This window comes from Suncus etruscus, chromosome 14, assembly GCF_024139225.1.
Source record: "Suncus etruscus isolate mSunEtr1 chromosome 14, mSunEtr1.pri.cur, whole genome shotgun sequence".
NCBI lineage: Eukaryota > Metazoa > Chordata > Mammalia > Eulipotyphla > Soricidae > Suncus > Suncus etruscus.
Genome location: NC_064861.1, coordinates 36,861,650 through 36,875,380, shown reverse-complemented (window position 1 = coordinate 36,875,380; position 13,731 = coordinate 36,861,650). Strand labels below are relative to the sequence as shown.

Sequence of the window (13,731 nt, the reverse complement as noted above, 5' to 3'; positions counted from 1 at the left end):
GAAGGCTTGGGATTGATCTATTACAGTAAACCTCATCCTATAATATTATTGTACAGTCAGGGCTTTCAACAATACATGAAAGTTTAACTTAAGTATAGTGGCTTATGAACTTGGGCCGAATCAAATTGTTTTTGAAGTCACTGCAGTAAACCTGCAGAGGAGAGTAGTCTGATATAAATAAAAAGTGAAATAATCTTTGGATAAAATAATTTTGTTCCAGAGTGTTTAAAATATAGTTGATGTCGGTGGGAGGGCATGAATCAATTCTGGACCTAGGAATCCATTTGGCATTTATGCTTTCTCAAGATGCCTAAGTTTCCTCACATATCCTCCTCACATAATCTCCTCACATATCCTAAAGGTGTACATAATAGGTTTGATGCACTTAACAAGGGTATGTTTAAACTGTCCCAGACTTGAGTGTGTGCGAGTGATGTGGTCTGTGATCTAAGTGTGCCCCTTTTAGGGTCAATGGGAGCCCAGTTCCCTGTGAATGAGTTTCATTCACCCAGTACTTAAACCTAAATAAGTAGGTTAAAAATGGATAAAAAGATGAACATAATTACTGTTTATTATGGAAGTGTTTGAGAGTCCTCACTCAGAAACATGGTGATGTTTTTGTGAAAAGAAAATATTGTAGAAATTCAACTTGTGTCTGTCATTTAGACTGTGGTAGCACTGATAATGTACCTCAATTTAGCCGATACACAGTCATGCATGCGAACCTCCTGTTTGTAAAAATTTGAGATAAACCTGGCTAAGTCCTCCTTCCTGTGTCTTTACTGCTGAGACCTTGTCATTATTTTTTTGTCTGAAATCAAAACATTGACAGTACATGAGGCACGTATGTCTGAGAAGGTTTAGATTGACTAGTACCAGAATGAAAAAGTGGTTTTGGAAGACTCATATGGGCCTGTCAAGTCTGTGGTGGTTGATTACTCCTTCTTGTCACTTCATTCCTTTATGTCACCTGCCTGGCCCCTGATAGAATTTAGGTTTTGGAATCCTAATTTGAATAGATTTCTATTGAGTATGGGGTTACACTTTTATATGCCAGTTTCTTCATGAAACTTTCCCAAAAACCAAAATCACAATGAACAGATCATTAATTCCAGTAGTTACAAAAACAATGATCCAACCCAAGGATGAAAATAATCACAGTCATCTTAGAAAAGTAATACAAAAGGAGTGATTTTTTTAAGTTACATGCTGGGAATTTGTCTTGTTTATAACAATTCACTATCATAATCTTTCTTTACAACAACTTTTGTTACTGTTGTAATTTGTTTCAGTATTCTGTGACTTGTCCATAAAGGCACTATATTTTGTCACTTTTAAAAACACTTCTTTGGGGGGGTCAAAGAAATGTACAGTGGGTAGGGTGCTTGCCTTGCATATGACCAACACAGATTCACTCTCTGGCATTCTATATGGCACCAGCAGGAGTGATTCCTGAGCGCAGAGCCAGGAGTAACACCTGAGCACCACTGTAGTGGTTCCCCACAAACCAAAACCAATCAAATGAACAAAACAACAAAACCCCCCAAAACTATCTTTACCTTTTTTTTTTTAATTTGTAGGCACTTTTTAAAAACTTTCTTTTTATTTTTGAGTGAAATCTGTGATTAATAATAGTTTTCCATACACATAATTCCAACAAAATTGTACAGGTTATTTTACAGTAAAACATGGAAAAAGAATTAATAGACTAGGAGCATTATATTTCTCAATAATTGCAAATAATTTTACAGTTATGCTTCTTATCCAAATTTGAACATGCTGTCAAATAATTAAAAACTTAGCACAAGTATCCATCAAATAGAAAATGTTTTCATTTTTTAAACATTTACATAAAATGTTTAGAATTAATATTTCTTTTCAAACAAAACGCAAGTTCAGCCAAGCATGACATTGATTAAGAAAAAGGTCAACCAGACGTTTTTACAATATGATGTTAAAAGACGATATTTATTTTAAATATTTAGAAAAGTGGGCCTTAGAGTTAGAACAAAGGCCTGGAGTCATGCTTGGCATGATGAGATCCAGAGTTTTACTCCTGGACCAGTTATCACCAGTAGGGCCAGAAACACCAGGAATGACCCTTCCTAAACAGTGCTGGGGAGGCAAAAAATACATAAATAAATAAATAAATAAATAAATAAATAAATAAATAAATGTTTGCAAATTTGTGAAACTTTAGATTTAAGTTCTGACCAGTGAGGTTGCTTAATGAGTTAAAGGCATACTTTGTATTTAGAAGACTTGGTTTTGTTCTTCCATAACACATGGTCCCAGAGTGCTGCTTGTGACTCCAAAGCACAGAGCCAGGAGAAGCTAGAGTACTATACTTATGAACCATTGGGTGTAGTCCAAAAACATAGGAATTCTAGATGTGTTAAAGGGGAATTGTCAATATTTTCAGTTGTAACTTTGTCTTTAACTTTTCTCACTGTTTTTGAAGGTTCAGCTAGAAGAGCTAGGGAATGTTAACTTATAATGGGAAGTCTCTAATTTTTTTTTTTTTAGAAATACATATAGTACTTTAATTTCACCGATTCAGTGTGAAAGACTGAACCTGTCCCAAAATACCTAATTAAAAAATTGTTGATCTTGGAGATTAATTTGTGAGCAGTACCAACTTTCTGTATTATACAAAAACTATTTCATTTATATACATGCACCTTAAAAGGCCTTAGTGATTTACCACCCTCCTCTATCACCCTAAAATTTTTTTTACGTAGAAGTCCTTTTTAAAGAGCTATGGGCTCAATAGCTTTGAACTAGTTGCTGCCCAGTGAACAAGAAAAACATTCATGGCTTTTTTCAGGCATAAAATACAGAAAGACATGAATCTTACCCAAACACACACGGCCAGTTCCGTCCAGTGTGAGACCTTCAGGGCACTCACAATGAAAAGATCCTTTGCTATTGACACAGCGTCCATTTGGACAGACGCCAGGAAACACCTCACATTCGTTAACGTCTGCAGGGAAATGAAGCAAGCAGTGGGATAGAGATGTTACAAATAGAAAAAGCAGGTGTAGCTTTACTTCCCCAATAACACACTCAACCTGAAATACAATGTGGCTTATTGCTTGACTTAAGCAGAAGTATTCCATCACATAGCCACTGGGTTTCCTAGGTACCAGCTGTAAAAATTACTACAGCCATCCCCATCCATAAAAACACAGCCCAGACAGGCTCCTTTGCCAGCTGTTTTGTGTCTTAAAAGCTACTGAAGATTTACCCAATGGCATGAAGAGGACGATGGGAAACTCTGTGTTGTTTATGAAGGCGATTGTTCTCAAAAATTGTGGTTAATTACATAATGTTTCTTAGAATCTTAAGGTTTTTTAAAATAAATGTAAAGATGAAAGCTAACAGAGAGACTGATCTAATCAAGTGAGAAAGCTTACCTTCACATGTAACACCTTTAATCCTGGCAAACCCTCTGTGGCAAGCTGTATCTGTGAGAACAAAAGGACATATTTTTACTTTATTATAAAAGACAGCTCAATTTTTTAAAAAAATTATTTTACTGAAACCATTGTGATCTACAAAGTCCTTCATTATTGAATTTCAGATATACAGTGAGTCAGTGTCATTCCCACCACCAGTGTCAACCTCCCTCCATGATTGAACCCAGAGTGGATTCATTCCACACCCTTGACCCCCCCACCCCCCACCTGCCAGTATAATAGGCCTATTTAAGTTTTGATTGTTAAAAGTGTAGGTCTCTTGATTCTATTGTCACTGACTTTGGCTTGGATATTTAGTTTTGTCCTTATTTTTTTTCCATCAATACTTCTAAGACCACTTGGACCCTGGCCCCCAACCTTTCTTTTTTCCTTTCTTCTTAGTTTTATAGAAAAATGGAGAAATATGTGGTAAAACAAAGTAATCCATGCCTCAAGATTCTATGAAAGAGGTGGGAGCCCCGTTTAAAAAATAAGAAAAAAAAAGAAAACTTCACATTTTTTTAGTTCCAGAAACAGTATAATGAAATCTAAATAGAACCAAATAAAAACCAAACAGTGGAGTTTCAGAAACTGAGGTTTCCAGTCGCTAGCCTTTCACTTCAGCGTTGCATGCCACATGTTGTGGTATAGCACTGGGGGATGACTCTCACCATTTTCCCTATCACCCCTCATTCACACTGCTCACTGAATTATAAAGAAAACAAAGAAAAAAGTTAAAGGAAAGAGGTATCATGTTCTATGGGGATTCAGGCAAATAAGTCTATGAGAAGACATGGATATTGGTCTGGCAGTTAGATTTTAGCTGCTCCCATCTTTGACTTAAAATCCCTAAAGGCCTGCTTATTATAAAAAGGTAAACCAGATTTCCACTTCAAGGAAGTGAACAAATTTTCCTATAAATGACAATATTCTGGGCAGAGTCACGATCTTATTATTTTTTTTCATTACAGAATATCATGATAAAATGACATTAAAATGATACTATGACCTAGAAGGCCACACAACTTTCCCATAAGAACCCCAAACCCTGGGAGGGTTCCTACCTAGCTCACAGCGCTCACAAGGACTCCCCCAGGCAGCACCAAGGGTGGCACAGCATTCAGACTTCAGAGTAGCACCATTAATGTTCACTTCACAGCGATTGTCTTGGATGTTGAGCCAGCATGTCCCTTTCAGGCTGTCTGGAAAAGAACAGAAAAGAGTGGGAAGCTCCTCTCACTGCACACATCAGAGGCAGAAGACCAGGCACTTTTCATTTGGAGTATTAAAAAATAGTTAAAAAATGTGATAGTGCATCCTTTGAATATGAACACATGCATCCAATAACACTGGTATTTAAACACAACATTTTTTTTTTTTTTTTTTTTTGGTTTTTGGGCCACACCCTGTGACGCTCAGGGGTTACTCCTGGCTATGCGCTCAGAAGTTGCTGCTGGCTTCTTGGGGGACCATATGGGACGCCGGGGGATCGAACCGCGGTCCGTCCTAGGCTAGCGCAGGCAAGGCAGGCACCTTACCTCCAGCGCCACCACCCGGCCCCAAACACAACATATTTTAATACTTAGCAGAGTTCTTCAACCTTTTCATGCGTGCAAACTCACAACGGTTTTGCACACTGGCCCATAGACTGGCATTTATAGCCAAGATTTTCATCTTTCTACCTATGAGGATCCACAATGGTCTCTGGGTCAGTGGCTGCAGATTACTGGTCAATACTACACTATATAGAATATTCATAGCTTTAAATCAAATATTATTCTATATATTATGCTATATGGTAATATAATTACATCTGTCACATTTTCATGTGTCTGAGATTTTATTTTGTACTTACACACATAATGTTTTACCATAAGATCAAGATGTGTATACAATTGTTTTTAATGAAAGAATACCTTAATATTTAAGATTTTATCAAATGAAATCCTCCCAATAGTTTCTTTTCCCAAAGATCCTACCAAATAAACTATCAGGAAAATGGCAACTATTTCTTCTACTGAAAAATATTATTTAGTGAATAACTTGAAAAAAATCTGAAAGATAAAGGAAATAAAGTAATAATAATAAAAAATCATAAAAAAGTAAAAATAAACCTACCAATAAGACATAATGAACTGATACAGGTTTATTTTGTTTCACATATTTCCCCACATATTATATATATATATATATATATAAGTTTTATCGTTGATTCACTAATACATGCTTATGTTAAACTTGCTGAAGAAACAGCAAAGACACTATAAGACTCATGTGTAAGTTAACTCTCTAGAGATAATCCTAACTTCTTAGACTGCGATTCAACATTAAGATTTCAGTTATTCCTTAATAACTGTGAGAAGACTGGTTCTGAAGCAGTGAGGAGGCACCTAGTCAAAGTTTCATGGCAGATACATGGTAAGAAAAATCACCCAGTTCTCTGTACTGACCCATGCTCTTGGCTCAGTGCATATGATGCTACCACTGTGGTTGCATGATGCTACTACTGTGGTTGTAAAATGCAGGCTTCTTAGTCTCCCTTAAAGGCTTAGATGTGTGCAGTTGACATACATCCAGACAAATGTGAGGAGGGTGGTATGTCAAGCAGTCAAAAAAAACCTAAGTGGTACATTGTGGCTCTACTTCTAACTCAATAAGTGTGGGATAAGAAAAAGGATATTCTTATAGCATTTATTTTAAAACTCACTTAATAACATGGGCAGATAAAATTTCCTGCCAAGTTCAACAATTAAATCTGAACCAAACCAGTACAACAGGAAAGGAATTTGGTGAAACTGGCAGGCCGCTGCAGAGAGAAGTTGTGACTTCTGGTTTCCTTAGGCTGGGACACAGTGGCGGGTGAGAGGAAGCAACTGCTTTCCAAGACCCCACAGACAGAGCCTTTAAAATCAAACAACCAAGCCTGGCCTTGGAGGCTGAGTATGTTGGAGGCAATGATACTGAGAAGGGATGGTCATGGTTAATTTTTCCCTATTTTGAGATTCAGTAATGGTAAAAAAAAAAAAACCTAAAAAACAAAAAACCTTTTCAAATAAAATACTAGCTCACTAGGACTGCCAATAGGCCATAGATTAGAAGCTTTTTCCAGGCTCTCAAATTATAGGAGTTACAGTGCTTGCCTTGCATGCTGTCAGCCCCAGTTCAGTCCCCGGCACCGTAACACTGAGCATCGTCTAGAGTCATCCCTGAATACAGAGTGAGGAATAGCCCTAGAGAATTGCTGTCTGTGGGCTCCTATGATCCTCAAGTTAAGAACTCAGGATAAAGTAGGGTAAGTAGTTTTGAGAGTGTAAAGAAAGACTTCATCTAGGAATGTCAGAAAAACCTGACTCAATGTAGATAGTACAAAAGTAAAGAAAAGACTAAAGAAATTTGGTGAAGAATGTTTTGAAAAAATAAAAAGTTTTTGAAAAGTTTCACATTTTGGCTTTGTATTTTAAAACTATTAGCTGAAAGTCCTGTGAAAAAAGCAGACTGCAAAGTGACAAATATAAAAAATAAAGACAAGAATCAAGCTATAGTAATAATCAAGGAGAGGAATTTTTGTTATATTATAGTTAGTTTTCTTATTATTAAAACTTTTGTTTTTAATTTATTTTATAATATCATTATTTAAGGGGCTGGAGCAGTGGTGCAAGCGGTAAGGTGTCTGCTTTGCCCATGCTGGCCTAAGACGAACTGAGGTTCAATCCTCTGGCTTCCCCTATGGTCCCCCAAGCCTGGAGCGATTTTGGAGTGCATAGCCAGGAGTAATCCCTGAGCATCCCAGGGTGTGACCCAAAAACCAAATATATATATATATATATATATATATATATATATAGTATATATATACAATATATGCATATATACAAATATATATATATAGTTTATATAATATCTTTATTTAAGCACCATGGTTGCAAACACGTTTTAGTTGGGTTTCAGTCATAAAAGGTATATCCCCGTCACAAATGCAACCTTCCCACTACCAATGCCCTCCTCCCCTCTCCTACTCCACCACCTTCCTGTTTTTGAGACAGGCATTCTATTTCTCTCTTACTATCTTTGTCCGGATAGTTGTTAGTGTAGTTATTTCCCTAACTGCACTCACTCACCACTCTTTGTCATAAGGTTCATATTATGGGCTGGTCCTTCCAGCCTCATCTCTATTGTCTCTGGGTATTATTACAATAATGTCTTTAATTTTTATTAAATCCCATAGATAAGTGAGACTATTCTGTGTCTCTCTCACTCTGACTCATTTCACTCAGAATAGTTTTCATGTACATGTAAATATAGAAACTTTCATAACTTCATTTTCCCTGACAGATACATAGTATTCTATTGTGTGTATGTATCAGTATATATAGCCACTCATCTTTTATCAGGCATCTGGGTTGTTCCAGATTCTGGCTATTGTAAATAGAGCTGCAATAAACATAGGCAAGCAGAGGACATTTTTGTATGGTGTTTTATATCCCAGGTATATTGTAGGTATATCCTTAGGAGTGGTATTGTTGGATCATAGGGGAGCTCAATTTCCAGGGATTTTTTTGGAAATATCCATATTGTTTTCCAGAAAGGCTGGACTAGACAGTATTCCCACAACAGTGAATGAACGTTTCTTTCCCCCCACATCCCACCAACACTGATTGTTCTTTACGATGTGTGCCAGTCTCTTTGGTGTGAGATGGTACCACAGTGTTGTTTTGATTTGCATTTCCCTGATGGTAGTTCTGTGGAGCATATTTTCGTTTTTATTTGGTTTGTTTGTTTTTTTGTGGGGGCACACCCGGTGATGCTCAGGGGTTACTCCTGGCTATGTTCTCAGAAATCGTTCCTGGCTTAGGGGTCCATATGGGACAACAGGGATTGAACCAAGTTCTGTCCTAGATCAGCCATGTGCAAGGCAAATTCCCTACCGCTGTGCTTTAGCTCCAACCCTGTAGCATATTTTTATATGCCTTTTGGCCATGTGTATTTCTTATTTGAGAATGTCTCTGTTCATTTCTTCTACATATTTTTTGATGTTTGGGGTTAGGTTTTTTTTTTTATTAAGTTCTGTTAGTACCTTGTATATCTTAGATATTAGTCCTTTATCTGAGGGGTATTAGTAAATAGTTTCTCCCATTCCTTTGGTGGCCTTTGTTCCTAGTCACTGTTTACTTTGAGATGCAGAAGCTTCTTAGTTTAATGTACTCTCATCTGTTTATCTCTTTTTCCACTTGTGGAGAGTGCTGTTTTCTTTGTAAGGATGCCTTTAGTCTCAATATCATGGAGTATTTTACCTACATGTTCTTCTATAGAACTTATGGTTTCAGGTCTAATATCTAGTTATTTAATCCATTTGGATTTTACCTTCATACATGGTGTTAGCTGGGGGTCTGAGTTCACTTCTTCTCAGACCCCCAGCTAACACCATGTATGAAGGTAAAACAGCACTCTCCAAACAAGAAGAGGAGTGGTGAGAGCAGACAGCCTTGTCTTGTATCAGAATTTAGAGGGAAGGCTTTTAGTTTTTCTCCATTGAGAATAATATTTGCCACTGGCTTGTGGTAGATGGCCTTGACTATATTGAGAAATGTTCCTTTTATTCCCATCTTGCTGAGTTTTTTTTTTTTATCAAGAATGAGTGTTGGACTAATATAAGTTTCTTAAAGTAAGCTCTGATTCCCTTTTGAATTTTTGTTGTATCTGTAGTAACTTCCCCCTTTTCAGTTATAGCTTTGCATGCATTCATCAGAAATGAAGAAAGGGCCTACACAAATAACTTAATGGAACAACTTAAAAATTGGAAATTGATCAACAGAATGAAACAAATATAGGCAGAAGAAAGGAAATAATAAAGCTTAGAGCAGAAAGTAATGACCTGGAAACCCAAAAATCAATCCAAAAGCTCATTGGAAGCAAGAGTTGGTACTTTGTAAAAAAAAACCAAACAAACCATGAATGATAAACCATTAGTAAGACTTACAAAGAAAGAAAGAGAGAAATTTAATAAACCAAATTATAACTTAAACATTTTAGCCCACATTTGAAACTGATGAACTTGGTTCCCAGTGGCAGTAGTGGTGGTTCAAGATGGCACTTTCATTGAAATATGAGTGGTGGGAATTTGAAGGAGAGGAATTTTGCTAATTGGGATAAGGAGATGTTGTTCTTGATAGTAAGTGATTGAGGTATCAGAGTGTTGTTTGCTCAGAGAGAATTATTATGATATAAGTTCAACTTGAGAGGTAGGAATTACATTTAGTCATGTTAGCTCATCAATTTCTATTAGACACTGTAATGAAGACAGTGGTTTGGAGAGTCTGAAATCAGCATAGAGGTTAAGAATAGAGACATTAATCTGAGAAGACAGTGTGGAGGTCACAAAAGCACTAGTCCAAGAAATGACCTGTGGAACACTAGAAGTTGGAAGGCAGGATGCTCTGGAAAAGTTAACCAAGGAAACAGAAAATGAGCTGGAGACATGGAAAAAGAAACCAAAGAAGAAAATAATCTTGGTAAGGTTGAATGCTGAACTATGCCAAATGCTATAATAAGCAAAAATGAGAAACAAAACTAGACCATTGGATCTGACAACAAGGAGGTCACTACCCTTCTTATGTGTCTGTGATTTAAGGATAGAGTGCAGATGTAAGTAATCCATGAGAGCAATTGGCCTGGAGTACAGAGAACCATCAGAAGTGAATGACAGAAAAGATTGATTAGTTTTGTTTTATTTTCTAACATTTTCAACAAGATAGAATAATCTTTTAACCAGTTTACAATATAGCTCAAGATTATTTTATAATTAAAGTTTGCAGAATAGATTTTTTTTTAATTTCAAGATATCTAATTCCCATAAAAGTTGACTTTGTTTTTCTCATTATATTTTTTGCCACATCCAGAAAAGCTAAGAGACCACTCCCTGAATTCTGCCTGGGTATCACTTTCCATAGGTGTTCAGGGATCTATACAGAATAGGGAATTGAATCTGGCCTCCACTATGCAAAAAATTTGCCTAACCCATTGAGCTATCTATAAAACTCTGACTTCATTTCAAATTCAGAATCCTATTAGAGAATTTTTATAAATTTCTAAGTTTAGAGGTGGGATCCATTGAGAGAGAAGTTTGAGAAGATCAGTGATTAAAGTTAACAGCCATATATAAATTTTAGTTTTTCTATTTATTCTTTACTATTTTCTTTTTAAAATAAAAACTGTCTTTTAATGAGAAAAAGATACTGCTAAATATTAAGCATGTTCTGAGTAGTTCTAGGCTGGGATATTTAGAATTTATAATGAATAAAGACATATAACACATTGGCTAAAAAAATATTTGGTATTTAGTTGTCCGCCATCATGAATTCAGAGTAGGAAGTCTTTGATCTTTTTTTTTCCATATATAAGTATGAGGGTAAAAGGCCAAAATAATAGAGCTCTTTATAACAAAGTACAAACTAAAATATTTTTGATGCTCAAGTGGCTGACAGATTTAGTCTTCTGAGACATTAATTGACTAATGCTGAGTTCATTTCCTTTGCATAATAAAGTGACTATCTCGGTTGGAAATTGTGGCACAGCAAAAATATTTCTGCCATAGCAGATCCCACCGCACCCCCACCTCCACCCCTTGGAATTTAGAAGAAAAAAAGTAATGCCCCAGGCAGATGGCAGTCTGCTTCCTAATGTGGGGAGCTGAGCTGAGCAGGGCTCACATTTCCCCAGCTGTGCCTGGCTCGGCAGGGAAGAGCTGGCCTCTCTCAAGGGAAGGTTTTCATTGGTAACTTTGGTTTCAGTCTTTTTCTCTCCACGTATGGAACAGGTACTCCAGCAACCAACTAAATATTATTAACATCACACTATCTAAAAATACTATTGACTTGGCAAATGTTTGAACTGAAAATTTGTATTTGGCAATCTAACAAATGAACTCTGCCAATTTATTTGGTAGTATGTAAAGCTGGAGTATCTTCTTTGTTGGAAATACTCAGTTTACTTTAAAAGTAGACACTTGGTAAAGATATGATCTGGCTCCCTGTCTGGCTACTTAGGGTATGAGGGTATGGTCTGGCTACTTAAGGTATGGGGAACAGACACTAGAAGCACTTTCACCTCTCTGTACTCTAGAATGTAGAGTCAACTATCTCATTTGATGCTTATTAGGTTCAGTAGAGAGTTAGCCTTCAAGTTTTGAAAGCATATTGAATGATGCTTATTTGCAAGTTTTGGGATCTTTCTGCCTAATAATCAAAAGCAAGAAAAATTATCCTATTCTTATCAACATTTTTTAGAATAATAATAGTAATAATTTTTCTGTTTAAAGTTGAAAATATTCAAATTCTTGTCCTGCTATCTGAGACCTAATGCAAACGTTTCATTTACCATCGAAAGCTGTTTATAAAAACTGTGCTTTAGGTATTTGATTGTGTTAATGCCTAAGGCATTCTTAGGGTAATGAATATAAACATGCATATAGTGTGGAATTGCTTCTGACTTAAAGCATAATGCATCCACTCATTCGAAAAGAACATTTCTTAAAATTGAATGAAATTTATGAGCCTGTAATATTTATACGAAGATTTACTCCTAGCTTGTAATGAGAGAAAGCAACTAAAGCAACTCCTAATTATTAGAGTCCAGCAATCATATTTTTATGCAGTGAACTGAAACATGAGCACTCTGGATGAATCTTACCAATACAGATCAATCCTGTTGAACTGAGTTTGCTGCCAGGAGAACATTCACAATTGAAAGATCCAAGGTTGTTCCTACAGGCTCCATTGACACATGGGTTGCTTTCACATTCATTTATATCTACAATCCAGAAGGAAAAGATTCTGTTAGAACTGCCATGTGTTTCTGGAAAATATTATTTCAACAAGCTATGCAATGCCAGAATGTCTGGTAAATTTGGCTCTTGTAATTTTAATATGGATCTCTGAGGCATAAAAGTGAATGGGGAATATACATACACTTTATAGTGTGGATACCCATCTACAAGACTGAGGAACTTAAGTACAACCTACAGGGATCAGCAACCTATTCTGAAAGGGTTTTGCATGTGCATCTTCAGTATTTTATTATAACTTGACATGCATTTAATTAACTCTCCCCCCCCCATCTACCCTCCACAAGGGGTACTTGTCCTAAGGGAAATTTGGATTCTAAATTCCATGAAAAGCAACATATTTCCAGGTGCAACATGATGTGCACAAACAAAGGTTGACTGTTTCTGTCATTTAGAGCTCTGTGAGGGTCTGGGTAAGAACAAAACAAAACAAAACAAAACAAAAAACAACCCTGTATTAGAGACAAAAAATCACAGAGCTAGCTTTGATCTCAAATTCCTTCCTACAAATCAGGAAATAAAAATGGAAACTTTTATATGGGATGTAACATTCTCCTTCAAGTCCTATCTACTCTCCTCTTCCTTCAGCCTGTTCACATCTACAAGTTCAGCAGCTTAGAAGGTTTTTGTTGTTTGGATTTGGGGGCTACACCTTGTGGGCCTGTGCATAAAGGTGGTCTTAATTTGATTCTTGGGGTCGCTCTTAGTGATGCTCCGGAGACCACATGGTTCAGGAAACCAAAATAAGTTTCCTGACTGCAAAGCATGTGTACTAGGACGGTATATGTGACTGTGCGTGTGAGTGTGAGTGTTTGTGTGTGTGAGTGTGTGTGTGTGTGTGTGTGTGTGTGTGTGTGTGTGTGAGAGAGAGAGAGAGAGAGAGAGAAAGAGAGAGAGAGAGAGCACGTGGCTGCATGCGCATGTGTGTTTTAAAGCACAACTTACTATGTAATACCAAAATGAGAAAAGTATTTAATTGCTCCAAGGAGACTTGTGCTAATATTCATTTGAACTAAATCCTAAATATAAACAATCACCGTGGATGGTCAGAAGTAAACATAATTAAAGATATACTTCTATTTTTCAAGTGGTAACTGAAGAAAATGTCAAGCCAATAAAGCTAAATAGTTTAACAACGAATTAATTAAAAATAAATATAAGCTTCAAGTTAAAGTACTAGAAACAACATCAAAGTCTGCATTTCTGTATAAATTCAAATGCTCATTTAAAGAAATGATAAACAGACTTCTTTTTGTACTTGGCCAATTATCTGAAACAGGTCTACAAACCTCAAAAAAAATTTTTTTTTGTTAAATGTTACAAGGTTTCCAAGGTCACAAAATAATTACTTTGTAAATAAATCTGTCTGAATGGAATATAAATTATTTGAATTAAATATAAAATATAAATTAAATTGAAAAAAACACGTAAAGA

General features: G+C 36.3%; 1 protein-coding gene across 1 annotated transcript in view; it reads right to left on the bottom strand.

Moving 5' to 3' along the window:
- Nucleotides 1–13,731, bottom strand: part of FBN2 (fibrillin 2) — a 287,333-nt gene that overhangs the window by 99,576 nt on the left and 174,026 nt on the right. Inside the window, exons 20-23 of the mRNA XM_049786704.1 lie at nt 12,144–12,263; nt 4,523–4,660; nt 3,417–3,467; nt 2,858–2,983 (exon numbers count right to left, since the gene is read on the bottom strand). Coding sequence (XP_049642661.1) covers nt 2,858–2,983; nt 3,417–3,467; nt 4,523–4,660; nt 12,144–12,263 — 435 coding nt within the window. The remainder of the gene's footprint in view (nt 1–2,857; nt 2,984–3,416; nt 3,468–4,522; nt 4,661–12,143; nt 12,264–13,731) is intronic.